This window comes from Apostichopus japonicus, chromosome 4 (assembly GCF_037975245.1).
Source record: "Apostichopus japonicus isolate 1M-3 chromosome 4, ASM3797524v1, whole genome shotgun sequence".
NCBI classification, from domain to species: Eukaryota; Metazoa; Echinodermata; class Holothuroidea; order Aspidochirotida; family Stichopodidae; genus Apostichopus; species Apostichopus japonicus.
Genome location: NC_092564.1, coordinates 19,433,753 through 19,450,980, shown reverse-complemented (window position 1 = coordinate 19,450,980; position 17,228 = coordinate 19,433,753). Strand labels below are relative to the sequence as shown.

At 38.3% G+C, this 17,228-nt stretch overlaps 2 protein-coding genes across 2 annotated transcripts; one reads left to right on the top strand and one right to left on the bottom strand.

Moving 5' to 3' along the window:
* Nucleotides 1-5,874: 5,874 nt before the first annotated feature.
* Nucleotides 5,875-11,105, top strand: LOC139966731 (uncharacterized). Its single transcript, XM_071970045.1, has 3 exons — nt 5,875-6,054; nt 8,524-8,596; nt 9,480-11,105. Exons 2-3 carry the CDS (start codon nt 8,527-8,529, stop codon nt 10,325-10,327), a joined length of 918 nt encoding a protein of 305 aa, XP_071826146.1. The 5' UTR covers nt 5,875-6,054; nt 8,524-8,526; the 3' UTR covers nt 10,328-11,105.
* Nucleotides 10,637-17,083, bottom strand: LOC139966730 (uncharacterized). Its single transcript, XM_071970044.1, has 6 exons — nt 16,797-17,083; nt 15,732-15,875; nt 14,757-15,143; nt 13,329-13,574; nt 12,172-12,429; nt 10,637-11,597 (listed from the first exon to the last, which is right to left on the bottom strand). The coding sequence occupies exons 1-6, from the start codon at nt 16,882-16,884 to the stop codon at nt 11,233-11,235; spliced, it is 1,488 nt and encodes a 495-aa protein (XP_071826145.1). The 5' UTR covers nt 16,885-17,083; the 3' UTR covers nt 10,637-11,232.
* Between the last annotated feature and the right edge of the window lie 145 nt (nt 17,084-17,228).

The window sequence follows — 17,228 nt, the reverse complement described above, 5'->3', positions numbered from 1 at the left end:
ATCAATATTTCCAAAATATTATGTGCAGCTGATGGAACGTATTAACATACAATATTCTTTCAATCTGAAAGAAAAAAACAGAAACAGCGACTAGACTGCAAGGACATAATCCCATCCCACCCTCACTGCCTCGAATCCCGCGCTATGTTATAATTCACACGAAACATCGTGTCAATAACTCTTTATTGTGTGTGTATTGTTATCATTACATTGAAACAACATATATTACACGCTATACTATAAATATATAGGCCTACATATACAGAATATGAGAGTTATGATACCCGGTATTGAAACATAGAAATCATTAGTTTATCTGGGAAGCACTAACACTGCCCATGAGTACCGTACCTTATATACCGAGGATGGAAATCACCGGTTGACATCAGCAGCTTCATGGATTTGTACGGTCAGAAGAGTTAAACACTACTTCAGGTGATATGTACTCGACCATGTACGGAGAGCTGGACGAATCAAATAGCGAACTGAATTGACAAGAAAAGTCTTACATATCGACGTGACGAGCAAAAAAACAAATCAACGAGAAACTGCGCCGCCGTCCAATCTATGATTAAAACCGATAAGAGACTCAGCGCTTGAGCGATCATTTTTTTATCGATAGACTACACGTGTAACGCTATAGTGTGTTTCGAACGGAGGGGATCATCATCATCATCATCATCATCATCATCATCATCATCATCATCATCATCATCATCATCATCATCATCATCATCATCATCATCATCATCATCATCATCATCATCATCATCATCATATAATAATAATAATAATAATAATAATAATAATAATAATAATAACAACAATAACAATACTAATAATATATTATTATAATTTCGGTTCTGTTGATGATATTTACTTAGAGATATGCAGTGCAGGAGCGTCCCTTAATTATGATAATATGACAACAGATGCCAAGTCTTGCAGATTTCGTTTAAGATTCTTTTAGATCGTTTATGTTTTGACGTATTGATAATAATAATAATATTCCAAACTTATGAAGCGAATTATCCAATAAAATATAAATACTGTAAGGCTCTGTACACATAAAATGTGATATACAAACGAAGAAGAAGTAAACAAAAAAGAGGTTATATTTATTAAAAAGTACAGAAAAGTAGAACACATACGAAAAGTTAAACCTAGTTAAAAAGTTAAAACCGCTAAAACAATGAAAAACTAACAAAAACAAAACAAAGAAGACTGGAAATGTAAACAATTAGCAAACAGCAGCTTTAATATTTGTTTTTACGTTTCTTAAATTCATATCTTTTTGGCACGCTTGGCTCCCTCAATCAAACTGTTCCATCATATTGCAGCACATCTATCATAACGTTGATTTTGATAGATGGAAGTTTTAACTGTGGGGAGACAACCATTAGAGATTTGGATTGGGAACGAATAGTCCTGGATGGCTGGTACTTTTGAAGCTGTTCACCGTGTATAAAAGTGTATAAAAGAATCTAAAAATGCGACCTGCAATGCACTGTCAGCTAATGTAGTTGAACTGGGTGGGAGGGTGTTGGGGGGGGGGGAACCCCCTCCCGCAGCCATTACATGTGGTTTGGTCAAAGAGGAACAGAGTTATAAGCAAAAGCAATATAAAACGGTTTAAAAAAGTGGTTACAAGAAAAGTTCCTCTCCTTTTGATCGCTTTAAGCCATGCGATGAGACTGATATCAAGATAAAGCATGCAAATTTAAAATAAATAAATAAATAATAATATTAATAATAAGTGGAATAAAAAGAAACAGCAAAGATAAAAATGCTCACAAAACTATATCTTTCCATGGGTACGACTGTGATGTGGCAAGAGTTATTGCGAAGAGACACGGAGGTAATCAATCACTTGATTTGAGATTTCCTGGTTCATAAAACAAATATTATGTTGTACTTTGTACAAAAGGAAAGCACTAGAAAGTGGCTTTGACCTCAAAAATTTACCATCGCATGTTTCACTGGTTCTTATTGTCTGTTAAGTGTACTCTGTATAATGTATAATGTTTACCAATACCATTAACGGACGCTCCTATACTATATATATATATATATATATATATATATATATATATATATATATATATATATATATATATATATATATATATATATATATAGTGACGCAAATGTAATGCTCCTGTGGTTCAGGTATGGCTTTGTGCATTGTAACAGTTTGTCAAGAAATTCGTGGGGGAAGTCCCTCCACAGCACACACACACACACAATGCATTTCGGAAACTTCTTTTGCACTGTAAACCAGTATTACAAAGTGGGGTTATCAGTATTAAACAAAATCATTGTATATCCTTTATGTATATTCATTAATCGACGAACTAAAATTTGCGAGTTTTTTTATATTTGATCCAAGTATATAGGGTAAAAATAGAAAAACTCGATCAGATGGTGTACCTGTAGCACCCCCCATTCAGTCCCCCCCCCCATCTCCTTGTACCCTCACGTGACGCATTGGCATTAGTATACAGATCAGCTGAAATTCAGATGTTTGCGCTATTTTGAGGTCTACAAAATCGACTTAAAGGGTGTGAAGACTCGCGCAAAAAGAAACGTCTCATGCCGGTAATCTGACCTTTAATACGAATGAGGTGTAACAGAAAAGTCAGACACCACCATCGATCCCAGAAAATACACACACAGCTTGCTACTGTCGGTAATTAGACACTAGTGTATACATACAGCAATACATACAGCTACGGTCAATACCAACAACACAGTGTACATAGCAGCGTGGACATCTCAGGTCTAGATAAAAGATAACAAGGTATCACTTTTCATTACTGTCTGCATTTTGTAGCGACAAGAAGAAAACTTCATTTGCAAGCAACGGAAAGTTAACTTTTTCAGAGCGCGGCACGCGGTTTGGGGCGAGTCTTCAATGCCTTTAATGACACGTATAACGTGAAGTACTAAATAAGATTACAACAGATCTAAGTAACACGCCCTCCTAAATTGCTCTTCAGACTAGAAAGAAGGCTGAAGAGACAGAAACATCAACGGATTCGATTGGATTTCTTTTCATTTCATCACCTAAAGATAATTCAAAGGGTAAAGTTCAAACTTTCCGGTTTTCATGTTGTTTTTATTTGACTTGGTACTTACCTTTAAGTCAAGCCATGTGAACTATATATTCTCAAGGTCAACCTTGAATAGCCTGCTCACACAATTGATCAAACTCAACTCAAAAAACTACTTTAATTCACTGTCTGTGTAGCTAATAACTGATGACGTATGTAATTTCAATAAGCCTGTGTAACCGACAAGAACAACACAAAACAAATTCCATTCATATGGTATTTTGTTTTGAACCGTAAATCTGGTTCATTGTTGTTAGATGAAGGCGAAAATCCCCACACAAACTTCGATTCATATGCCAACTTTGTTGTTTCAAATTGATGGTTTCAGTATTGGACCCCTATAGTGGATCCATGCAAATTCTCCGCCTCAAACCAAAATTCTACCCCTCCAAAGAAACAAACACTCTGTCCCTCCAAATTTGACAAACTGGCTGCGGGCCCGCAAAGACGACTTCCCTCTCATATTTCCAACAAGTAAAGGGGTTCTATTTAGTTTAGTCAACCAGATGTGTGCCCCGGCTCGCAGTTTACTCTCTCTCTATACTTCGCTTCCTCTCCTTTTCACCTCTCCTTCTCTCAATCATCCCGCGCCAAACCAACTTAAAGCACTCGATTAGCCGAGTGGGGAACGTTTAGTTGTGCATGTGTGCGAATACTTTATATATTTCTGTATCTAGCCTGTATTTTCTTTTATCGACCTGTTGTCCCGGACAGGGAACAACTCCCTTGTATATCCTTTGGAGAATTGTAGAAAACATTCGGCATTCGATGAGAGGGAAATTACTGAAGGCAAGGGAGGGGGAGGGGGGTTGACATGAACGCCAAACGTTATTGGTTGGACACACCTGCCCCACCTTCCCCCACCCAATTCGATGCACAGTCTACAAATGTTATTGTCATCACTGTCCTCTTCAGACTTTCAGTGAATCCGTATATACTCGTCTTATTTCACAGTTACATATGTACTATTACTCGTCTTCTATGCATTGGTACTCGTTTTCATAGTACAGCGTTAAACCAGTTTGAAAGGATATTATAAATGTACTATATTGCAATGCTTAGCCTACTCCTCGCTTTTGAAGCGGTGTGCTCGGCACTCGTACTCATTCCAAGGGGAATTCGTATCTCGTATTCATATATATATACCAAGTGAACGGAGGTAAGGATGCAAAATGCATCCTCTACTCCAACGAGCAATTCGGGTTTGACACCAAAAAAGTCATCCCTGCAAAAAATTTAATATATATATATTTTTTTTTGTGATTTTGTGATGTTCGTATTCATGCTGATGTGCACTCACTTATAACAGGCCTCCTATAGTTTCGAAGAATATGTGACCAATTAGGAAGAAAGACAGGTTTCTTCTTTCAATCACACAACAAATTTACTTAAGGTGATCGATTTCATGTGGTCTTGTCAATAACTTTCAAGAACTTTAGATTGTAAAGGATTTAAGGAGGCGATCGATAATTTGTGCATGGTTACCACCATGGGCGGCGATCCGTACTTCTGAGTGGGGGGGATATGACCTTGTTGACTATCTAAGCGTAGCGCCACCATGGGTTGGCGCGAAGCGTACAAGAAAATTTTGGGATTTACAAACCCTCTAGATGGCCGGAAACGGCACTTGCCGAGGTTTCCAAGCGGCATATACCCAACTTTAAAATAGGGATTTCATGTCCGAAATATCTCATAAGCAGGATCCAAAATACTTTTTTTTTTAATTTCGGGTGTTATTTTGGGAAAATTGCCCCTGTCAATCTTGTTTCAGGCGCTACGTTAGAATGTTCGAGAGCTCTTTATATTATTCGATGAAGAAAATGGCCTCATGCAGGCTATTATAGGCCTATACACATGCAATACACAATTACACATTGTTACATTCCTAGGTACCGATTGCTAGGGCATCCAGATGAAACGTACGTGTATTAACAGGGGCGTCGGAAGCTATTTGGGATTGGTACGGAAGATCAGAGTGTGGTCATCTACCATAATTATCGGGGGGGGGGTGGGGGACGTTTGGAAGGTCAAACTACGCTACGCGCCACCATTGGTTGGCGCGTAGCGTAATGGAGAAAATTTTGAAAAAATGCCTCCCAGATTGCAGGAAATGGCACTTCCCGAGCTTTTCTTCTGTGCATTCTCCCTTGTCTGTTTTTGTACCCGATTAATCTTCTGAAACACATTTTGAAGTATGTTTTCATTTTGGTTCTTTATTTTTTGCCTTTTTTTCTTCTTAGTGCTACTTTTTTCTCCTTTTTTTTTTTGCGTCGTGAATATTGGTCCGGCGAACCGCTCCGACGCCCCTAATTAAGCATTACCCTGGTAACATTAGATTCTCAGCTGTTCGAGGGAACATGTACGTGTGTAGGCCTACTATAGGGCCTATATGAATACTATGAGGGTGCATATATGTACTATATCAATACCGTGGGCGCAATAATACATTTTGTTGTTATTGGGCCAATGAAGCCTACAGTCAACTATTCTTGCTTTATAAAGACGGTTTATTTGAAAAGATCGCACTGCGTTTATGGTATAGGCGAGAAATGAAGCTAAAAAGAGCCGTACATTCGCGATGATGCATAAATGAAGGCATGAAAATATTCTTATTCCTGGCATTTGGTGGGGGGGATATGGTGTATTACATCCCCTCCACCCATTTTTATGGGGGGGATATATCCCCCCCATCCCCCCCAGGATCGCCGCCCATGGTTACCACCGCATAGTCAACGACTGTGATCGCAAGGGACCTGCTTGGAAACAGCGTTAAGTCCATTTACTCTTATATAGCGTTATCATTTGCGTTAGTTCTTGCACTGTTTAATGTACATGGCCGACACGGGATACTCTGTATGTAGGATAGGCTCTTAGTAAACGAGTTCCAAGAAGTTAAATTTATGTTCGTAAGTGTTAACAAGCAGAGTAACCTATACTCACGGTAAGTCCTTCCATTAATGTAGTAAAGATTTATATGTAAAAGTCTATTTATACTGTTAATTAATTTAGGACATGTAAAACTTTGTACAATGACTGCAATTCGATAAATGCATATAGATTTATACGTTGTATGGTAGTGAATTGCAACATGCATGTTCGGCATCTTTTTATTGCAATTACGTCATATTTTGCTTTATGCATTGTAGGAAAAGGTTATGTCAGCTTAATGTTAACTTTGCAATACGCTAAAAACCAACCTTTCTTGGAACAGATGGGATGTTATCTTTCAATTGATAAGGGCAACTATCACAGCATGTTGTAGACCTGTCAACCTGTTTGACCCCAAAATAGGGTGAATAACATTTTTTCAGGGCCAAAAAATAGGGAGCACAAGGAGAAAATAGGGAGGTAGGCAATTATTCAACTGAAATGATATAAATACTCCTAAATAAATATAGTCTACTTATGCAATACAGTGAGAGAATCATCCAATCAGTGTTACTTGTTGTAGTTTACACTTTACATCAGCTCGCTTCGCTTTCTACAGGGTTTCTTTAGTAGGCTTCCATTTGAAACAGGGAACAGTGGACTCTGTGTACTGTGACTTCATGGCGGAAGCAGGACACTTCGCCCAACAACCATATCGCCCAACTGCCATTTCGCCCAACCTTACCATTTCGCCCAACTAGCCTGGTCATTTCGCCCAACCAGCCTGGTCATTTCGCCCAACCAGCCTGGTCATTTCGCCCAACCAGCCTGGTCATTTCGCCCAACCAGCCTGGTCATTTCGCCCAACCTTGATTAAATATGATACTTCAAAAGGAAACGTTCGGGAATTTTTAACGTTGCAGGATACGAACCGAATATTAAGAAATCTTGAGGATGGATCAGTGTTTTAGGGGTTAGGTTTGATAGTAAACGTTCGGAAATTGTTAACGTTATGGGATTCGAACCGAGTATTAAGGAAACTTGAAGTCGTGGTTAAATTGATTACAAATGTTAATTCATATGTGGTTACATTGATAAAATGGTTACATTGATTAAATATACTTCAATATTACGGACGGGTTTTATATTTTTTTCTTCAATTTAATAAGGAAACGTTCGGGAATTTTTAGTCAGTATGATGGATCAGTGTTTTAGGGGTCAGGTTTGATAGGTTTTTATGAAGACCGATTCCCCTGTGTTTGTATAATAATATAACTTCCATTGTATGCGTAAACGCCAAAAGTAGTGTAATCCTCCCATTATACCCGAAATAACGTACTGCTCAGACTTCGATCGATATCGAGCGGACCTCACTTTTTAATTTACCTATTACGAAGTAACCTAACGCAAAAAAAAAAATCAAATTGAACCAGTGAATAGAAAAAGTAATAATATTCTGACTGAATATTAGTAAAAATAAGGTTGGGCGAAATGACCATGCTGGTTGGGCGAAATGACCATGCTGGTTGGGCGAAATGACTATGATGGTTAGGCGAAATGACCATGCTGCTTGGGCGAAATGACCAGGCTGGTTGGGCGAAATGACCAGGCTGGTTGGGCGAAATGGCAGTTGGGCGAAATGGTTGTTGGGCGAAGTGACTAGAAAGCTTCATGGCTAGTATGCTAGATAGAGTCCCATCAAGCTTGAGACTTGACTGACTGTCTGTCTTGTTCTTGCGAACTACACTGAATAGCCTTTCCTGTTCAGCGTTACTGGGGGAAATTACTGAGCATATAGGACTAATTGTTGGCTATTTTCAGAAATGTCGCAAGTGTAGAGCATGAAAAAACCGGGAGATTAGAATATGAAACCGGGAGGCCGGGAGATTCGGGTAAAAACCGGGAGTCTCCCGGTTAAATCGGGAGAGTTGACAGGTATGATGTTGGCCGGTTTAACAGGCCATCATGCTATGGTACTTGCTCTTATCAATTGAATGATAACATCCCATCAGTTCCAAGAAATGTTCGTTTTTAAAATTTCTGAAGATGCCAGACACCGATTTCTGAAATGTCAGCTGTCGGTATGTTTACCTGCATGCCAGCTAACTAAAACAACGACAATTTTTTTTCCCTTCAAAATTCAAGTCATGTAATCATTGATCTGCTACATTGCGCAACTAAGCAATAGGCACAAACATGTCATGACTATTTTGAGATTTCATTGTGTTTATACGTTCCTATTAAGTTGAATTTCTAAAATGCTGTGATAATTTTTTTCGTCTCAACTTGATTAGTATATTAGTGACATATGTCTATCATGATTCATGTGTGTACAATATATAGGACTGGTTACGCGAAAGTTATTATGGTTGTTAAAGGTAATGCAACATAATATACTAATGAGTTGTGATTTTTAAGGGTGTTAAATTGCTTATTTGGCAAAGAAAAATTCTGATACACAGACTTTATATGATGGTCAAGAAGTCTGGAGTGTCAGAAGTTGTTTATTGTTTTTTCTTTACTTTTCTTTCACTTTCTCTAGAAAATGTCAGCCATAAAGAAAGCATTTGCTCTGTATGTGTCGATCACGGTGTTGATATTCATCACAGCCAAATGTAAGTATTTTTTTTGTTGAGTGCGTAGAAAAATGTACGGTATGTCGCCCCCTATTTCCCACTGTGCGGACCGTCAATAAACTTTGTGGCGTTCTTTGTCTGATTTTACTTTTGCTAACCGATGTTAGTTGACAAACTTTTCCCAACCATAATCTTTTTAAAGCGATTATGTTTTACCTTTCAAATTGGGTCGAGCTACTCAAAGATAAGGACATTTAAAGAGGTGAGGTAGGGCGCCGGCTGTGGTGGAATTACGACCTTACCGGTTGCATTGCATTAACATAAAGTCTGTTCAAAGTATCTCTTTCGAGATCCGGCTTTAGGAATCACAAATGATTTCGAGTTGGTTAGCATCATGTTTGATCTCAAGAGTAAGGCAAAATGTGTCATACAAAACAGAACTAGTATTGTTCGATACAGGTGACAAACGGCTACAGTGGAATTACGACCTTCCTTACCGGTTTCGAACCTCAGGACATACAATCAGCGTTAATGGCCTAGTTGTTAGGATGTTCGCGTACAGAGCGGAAGGCCCAGGTTCGAATCCCGGTGGAGGCTGGAAGTTTTTTCACTGTTCTTGATTTTCCATTATATGTTCATTTATATATATATATATATATGTGTGTGTGTGTGTGTGTTATGGCCACCTGATGTCGATCGTTCTTATGATTTCGTGCTTAATTTATGCTTTATGGTTCGAGTCCCACTTTTGTGTTCTGGTGAGGTGGTAAAATTAAAATCGTACAGGTTGGTTCATATCCGCATATTTAGAATGTAACGTGGACAGATGTAATATTGGGGTCAATCAGTAGTTTTGTTTGACAATTTTTAGGCCGACACATCAAGTGCTAAAATAATCACTAGTCTCTTTTTATCCTTCAAGTTTCAGCAATTGAAGATCTCTCTTACCTTGCACCTCGTCCGAGACCCCCTTCTAAGGTCAAAGGTCACGTTGATCACCGTTCTAATACTATAGACTTTGCCGCCCTCGATAAGTTTGCAGGTACTACTGTAATACTGACATTTACAAATGCAGCTTTCGTCCCTTTCGCTCGGAATTGGATCGAGTACCTCCGAAGATTGCCGAACCTACCTACAGTGGTCGTCATAGCCGAAGACACTGTAGCATATGACGCCATGAAGCAATACCCGGAAGTGTCGACAGTACTGACGAAACAGTTGCAGTCACCATTAGAGAAATCGCAACATTTATCAAAAGACAATATCAAACTAACAAACAAGAGACCAACCTACATTAAAAAGTTGCTGGACAAAAATATCAACGTTCTATTTAGTGACGTCGACACTATTTGGCTCGATAATCCCTTGCCGTATTTAGCAGGAGAATATGACGTCATACTACAGGAAGATAATCCATATCCGGAATTGACTTACTCAGTTGGTTTCATCTATTTTAAAGCCACAGATATCAGTAAGATGTTTGTAAACCAGTGGATGGAACAAGTGGCGAAATATAGAGACTTAAAACCAGACCAGAAAGTATTGAACGTGGAATTGGAAAGCGCCGTCCATTTAAAAAAGAAGATATTAGATACAGAACTGTTTCCGAATGGAAAGAATTTCTTTGAGAGAACATGGCGGATGAAGCATAGAATACGGCCCGTTGTCATCCATAATAACTGGGTGGAGACATTGCAGGACAAATTTGATCGCTATGATAAGATGGGTCTTTGGTTGATCCAATCACCCATCATTAGTGACACTAAATAAATGAACAGCTTTATAACGTTCTTTTTTACTTATATTTCTATCATTTCATGCTACAAATGATAATATACTATAAAATAACATTGTTTCTATTTTTTTTAATCTACCTGTTAAAGAAGCAATAAAATAGATAATATGCTGACATTGTTATATATATATATATATCTATATATATATATCTATATATATATATATATATATATATCTATATCTATATATATATATATATATATATATATATATATATATATATATATATATATATATATATATATATATATATATATATATATATATTGAAAACGTTTTCAATCATATATATTCATTTGCCTTTGTCGTTTACCTCCCTTTCATTAACAAATATATATGTGTGTATATATACACACAATCTTTCGTACGATATGCAAAGAAAACAAATATTTACATAAATACACATATATATATATACCTGTTGTGTTGTCCCAGTACCATTCTTCATCATCAAAAGTGACAAATTAGACCGTCGTACCATATACGACGTTCTTTATTGAAAAAAAATATTCAAATTTCTCGTTCCATTATATACGGTAAGTGTTATCTCTCAACCTATTATTATATAGAGCGGCTTAACTGTAAGGAAGTGCCTTCAAATATATCCTTCACAAAGCAGAAGATTTCCTAGCAAGAATGTGGATACTTTTATATATTTGTTGAATATCAATGGGTCCCTATACATTCACTGGTGTTGGTCATTCCATATGACACCCTCTGCTTAAAAAAATAAAAGAAAAAACAAAACAAAGTTAATCCAATACCATGTCGTTTTCTTTTGAGTACTTCACTTTCTGACTCAAATTTGATTATTACGTCTACAATTCCCTCCGTCGTCTCAGTTCGACTCGCTGAACTTCTAAATACTGTTTTTGAGTTCACAAATGAGTTCCTTCTTCTTCATAGATTGCTTCAATGCTTTTACCTCCGGAGATGTATCCACTTGATCCACTAGAGGTGGAATTTCCTTCAGATGACTCGTTGAATACAAAACCGCCATTATCAATGGATGATGTTCTCGCGGAACTGAGCCTACTACTGAGTGGTGTTCTACCTCCATTCTGACCTGTCGAGTTGCCAGTTGAATGATCCTTGTTATTACTTTTCGACGTAGTATCCCTTGTCGATCCGGCTCTCTTGACAGATCTTCCAAGACAACACACACAACTTATGATGGTAAAAATAACGCCACAGATTATGAGAGGAAGGAGCGGTGCTATTGATCCACGCTCCTGGTCGTCACCTGAGAACAAACCAACAAAACATAAACAAATAGACTCAGAGCGACATGGTAACAAACAGTCACTTGCCACGGGTATGTTTTCATATAAAATCAATTGTTTCCACTGCGTTGTCAAGAATGATGTCATTTTGCATTCAGACAAATTTAAATGGCGTATAGGCTATATAGGCCTACCCAGTACTCAATTTCTACTCTACCCAAGCAAAGCTCTTCCATTAATCACCCTGTGTGCTATAAATCCTTTTTAATGATCCCACCTCCATCCCCTTCCCAAACGAACATGTGTAAATCAGACATCGTTCACCAATAAGTTGTACTCCTCTGGTGGTCGTTAAGCAGTTTTAAAACTGACTGTGATTTTGCACCTGACAAAGTGGGAAAGTTCTTCCTATTCATTACCAAGCTATAAGCATGCGAAGAAGAGGGAGGTGCCTGTTGAGTGTGGGTTATGGATAGAAGTACAGTCCCCCGGGATCTATGCAGCCTGACTCTCATTTACCATCGGATACATCACTATAAGAAATACTGAAAATAGGCTCCATAAGGTTCAGATTTTGTATATCGAATGGTTTACCTTGAATGAGGATTTCGATGATGAAATTACAATGCTCCTGGTTACCGTAAGGGTCACTGGCAGTGTATTGCACTGAGTGGGTACCATTTTCAAATAGGTCGCCCGGTGATTGTGTTTTAACTAGTATGATATCGTTGACCGAGACCATGTTGTCCGTAACGTTAGGCTCAACCCAGTACACATGCAATGATGTGTTAGGATAGGTCACGAAGTGAAACATATTATTAGGACAGTTGTGGAATATTGGTGCCTCGTTATCTACAAGTTGAGGGAGAGAAAATCATTTATTAACTTTTTAGATCCATCATGAACGGGGCTTAATTAACATTCTACGAAGAAGTATAAGTGAATTTGCTGCGAGAAATGAAAATATGGAAGTGTGACACTGAAGGGCGGGTCGGTACCAGCCAGACCAGAACAAAAAGTAGGCATGCCTAAATGATCCACAAATAATCTCTCGTGCTCTAAGTGCATATACTTATGCTATTTGACATTACAGATATTTGCCACACAGAATCGTGTGGAAAATCTTAATTATGTATAGGCTTCAAGTTCAAAAGCTCTTATTTATACTTCGAAAAATGTAGTTACACCATATCAGTACTGCATTAAAAGATTCATTCTGTGATATATTGCTATACTGTATTGGCAAACTAAGGTTGAGGGCTCCCCAAAAACATCAACCTGACATTTTAGTCCACCAAAAGCGCTCCACCAAACGCAGATTTTATATACACACTTCAAAGGTTTGCCGCAAGTAAAATATGATGGTTATGTGACGTACGTATATAGGCCTTTTCTATACGTACTGTGAGCGTATGTATCTTTTACCCAACCCCTTTCCAGTTTTTACCCAAGATTGACCGTACCGATTTCTTCACTGCAATTTAGCCGTGTGGAACTGACAAAGAATATACCTATGTGAATATAGGCCCTAAGTGGCATGGGAAAACGGGGAATCGACTTCCAATTTGCTGCGTGTATTGCAACGACATATTTTATTCCAAAATAACATCATAACTGCCAATAGATATCAAACTATGTATATTTTTTTTCAATATATCTTAATAACAATTCTTTCAGATTTCATTCCAAAATCAATTAACTCTCATTAAATAGAACATGAAATGATAAATGGATTATGGAGCGTATCTCACCTATTGTTACGTTGACAATAAATTCACAAATGCCAACATTTTCAAAAATATCAGCAAATCTGTATGTCACTGTAGTTAATCCTTCTGGAAACATTTTACCCTCAGGGAAATTCGATGTCATATAAATGTCATCGCCGTCAGTGGTATACGCAGTCGGTTCGTCCCAGTCCAACTCCGTCGGTTCCGCGTTGACGGTTGTTTCCTGGTCTGAGGGGCAGGAGGAGACAACTGGGGGAGTGTAATCGACTGCAACAAGGAAAGTAAAACAAAAGAGTCGACAACAATAGACCAACGTATTACTATACTTGAACATGACATTTGACACAAACAATCACGTATTCATTTCCGTAATCATAAAAACTATTTAAAGAAATGTAAATTCACTTATAGTCTGCTATGGCTTTAAGCGACATGAAGGGCGGGGTGGGGGGTTGTTGACAAAATATGACCGTTGGTTTATCGGAAACAATATTGACAATAACACTATATCATGTTAGTAATCTCTCTTTTGCAAAAGCATTGAACACAAGCCTGACGAGGGACGAGGAGTGGAGGGGGGATGGGGTGGGTTGGGAGTGGGAGTGGGAGAGGCTACAACGCGGGCGCGGGTCAACTTTACCTGCCTCGGAAAATACGAGGAAAAATAATACTGGATTCTTATTTCCATAATATATACTGAATGAAACAATTAAGACATAATAGGCCCGACATGTCTCTCGACGAAACTGTATGTATCCCATACAGTATTTACGTCATTTTCAAATTTGTGGCATAAATTCAAAATATAATTAACAGGGTAGCAGATAAAGGAGAAAAAGGACTATAGTGTCTAGATTCGATATATTTTAAAAATGACAATGCAGTATGATTAATATACATATAACATTGTAATTAATTATTACTTACAGATAGATCAAAATCAATGTGGTAACTCAAAGTTCTTCTATATCATGGATGGAACTGTACACGGGCAGGTCGAGTTTGTTGCGTGTACATTGCCACGGTGTCTTTAATTCTACAGCCATATGCAGATATACTGCATATGTGTACCCTATCACCAATATATAAAGCAAATGCGGTAGTTGGAGTACAAACTAAATTGTCTACTTTGTTGATTGTAAAAATGGACATTTTGAGTCCCGCACACTGACAAATAGCCTCGAAACTTAGAGTGCAAATAACTTCCCTGGTAACCCTTAGGAGGTATGCCATAGTACCAAGACAATACCATGAAAACAAATATATATATATACATATTCCATAATCGCAATGTTTGTTGGACTTCGTCTTAAAATTACTCCAAGTATACACCGCGGCGTATACAGTATCACCCAGATATCATTACGTTTTTCAACTTTCTTTATTCCACCCTACCAAACGTCGACCCGAAGTTACTGAGCGTATTAGGCAATAGACACCGTGTCTTACCTTGGGCTTCCCACGTGATGTTAAACCCTTCGCAAACCGTGGACTTGTCCGACGAAAAGTATACAAAGGTTGTATCTGTACCCTGTAAAGTGAAATTGCTCGGTACTCCCGATCCGTCAAAATGGTACCAGTTCTCTGGTAGGTTGTCCAGATCGTCAATATCTCCGAAATAAATTTCGAGTCCTGACCCAACATACAGTTCGTCTTTGCCCTCTTCGACACAAAATGGCGACGAGAAGTCAAAGAATATGCTCTTCGCGTGGGGAATATATAGCGCCATGAATGTCTTATCTCGGGTTTCATAGTCCTGTGGATAGTTTGGGGACGAAAAACTTCCCTTTTCACATGCTTTGCCATAGCAACCAAGGAATGTGGAATGCACCGGGTCTGACAAAAGAATATTACAAAATAACATAATTGATGATGATGAGTATGATGATGATGATGATGATGATGACGACGACAATGGTGATGACGATGGCATTAGATATGGCGATTGCGATGACAATGAAGCTGACGCGTATAACAATTGGACCAATCGAATCACTGGAAACTATCGCGGATTATGAAACAAAAAACAACAACCATAGCACCAACAGTATTTATGTATTGAAGATTTTCACTTTCATGCTCCCCGTGCATGACATGGGCGATTAGAAACTAATAATAGCTTTAAAGTTAAACGCAGTCACCACAGCTAGACAAGAATGCATCGTGTGTCTTTGTGATGTGGGGGGGGGGGGGGGGTGAATGGTGGCCCCCGAGTTCAAAAGTACAAATTAACATAACTCCTCATTTACCGGGTGACTGATATGGAGAATCTTCGTAAGCTATAAACATTACATTATAGGTTACGGCATCATTTATGTAAAAAAAGAAAATATTCTACACCCTGATATGTCTCCCCTTTCCCTTCTATTTCATCTCCTCAGCCCACCAGTGCAGGCAATTACAGTCTTGAAATCTGAAACTTACCGTTGTTCTTAAAACAGTTGTGCCCCATGGTTCCATCTCTTGCTCTTGTCTGCACGCACTCGCAAACGAAAGTAAGATTACCGGGACCATCTCGTCGTAGACATCTCTCATCGTTTGGACACGTGTTTATGTCACATAAAGTATCTGCGAACGTGGGAACCACATATATGAATATATTCCTCCACACACACATATATATATATATATAAATGAAAACGTAATGAGAAGGAAAATCCAGAACAGTGAAAAAACTTCCAGCCTCAACCGGGATTCGAACCCGGGCCTCCCGCTTTGTACGCGGACACCCTTACCAACTAGGCCATGGACGCTGATTGTATGTCCAGAGGTTCGAAACCGGTAAGGTAGGTCGTAATTTCACTGTAGGCGTTTGACACCTGTATCGAACAATACTAGTTCTGTTTTGGTGACATATTTTGCCTTACTCCAGAGATCAAACATGATGCTAACCAACTCGAAAATCATTTGTGATTCCTAAAGCCGGATCTCGAAAGAGATACTTTGAACACACTTTATGTTAATGGAATGGAGGTAAACGACAAAGGCAAATGAATATATATAAATGAAAACGTAATGAGAAGGAAAATCCAGAACAGTGAAAAAACTTCCAGTCTCCACCGGGATTCGAACTCGGGCCTCCCTCTTTGTACGCGGACACCCTAACCAACTAGGCCATGGACGCTGATTGTCCATACAATTGTATGTCCAGAGGTATATATATATTTATATATATATATATATATATATTTATATATATATATTATTCCAAATATAGAGATGAACACATTAAAAATGGAAGTGAAACATTCAAGGTTATCAAAATTCTCTCTTTTCGACACTTTGTAATCCTTTGAAGGGTTGGGGCTGGTATATGAGATCGGGGTTGCGTTCGGATTCAAAGTTTACATAGTTATAGCTTAGGCTATACAGGTCCTACCGTATCATCTCATTCATCTGTTTACTTATAATTTACCACATAAGAGCAACAACTGTGTCCGTTTGATTTCCTGCTACAGTCAACAATACTTTATACAAGTTTATACTCACCTGGCTCACTAGTCTGACTTTCAGCAACATATACCAGGAAGAAGAACACGAACAACTTGATGATATTTTCCGACACTTGGCTCGACATAGCTCTAGATTAAACAAGAGAGAGGGAGAGGATGATCTCTCACGCTCATTCATAAATATCGATCAGAAATAAACCCGTATGGTCGACCAACATCCGTATTATTAAGTAAAGGCAATCAACAGCTTAGTACTTAATTTGTAATATATCTATACAGGCCTACATACGGTCATGTAGATGCACCGTCATACTAATAGAACTGTACGGAAAGACGTATCAATGCGGAGCCCAATGAACCATAAAACTATACAAAACAGAAGGAACAAGAAGGCCAATTTTTTATATAACATAGGGTACTATTTTGTTTCCTTTGTATCTACTCGTTTGGCAACACCATACAGTTTTTG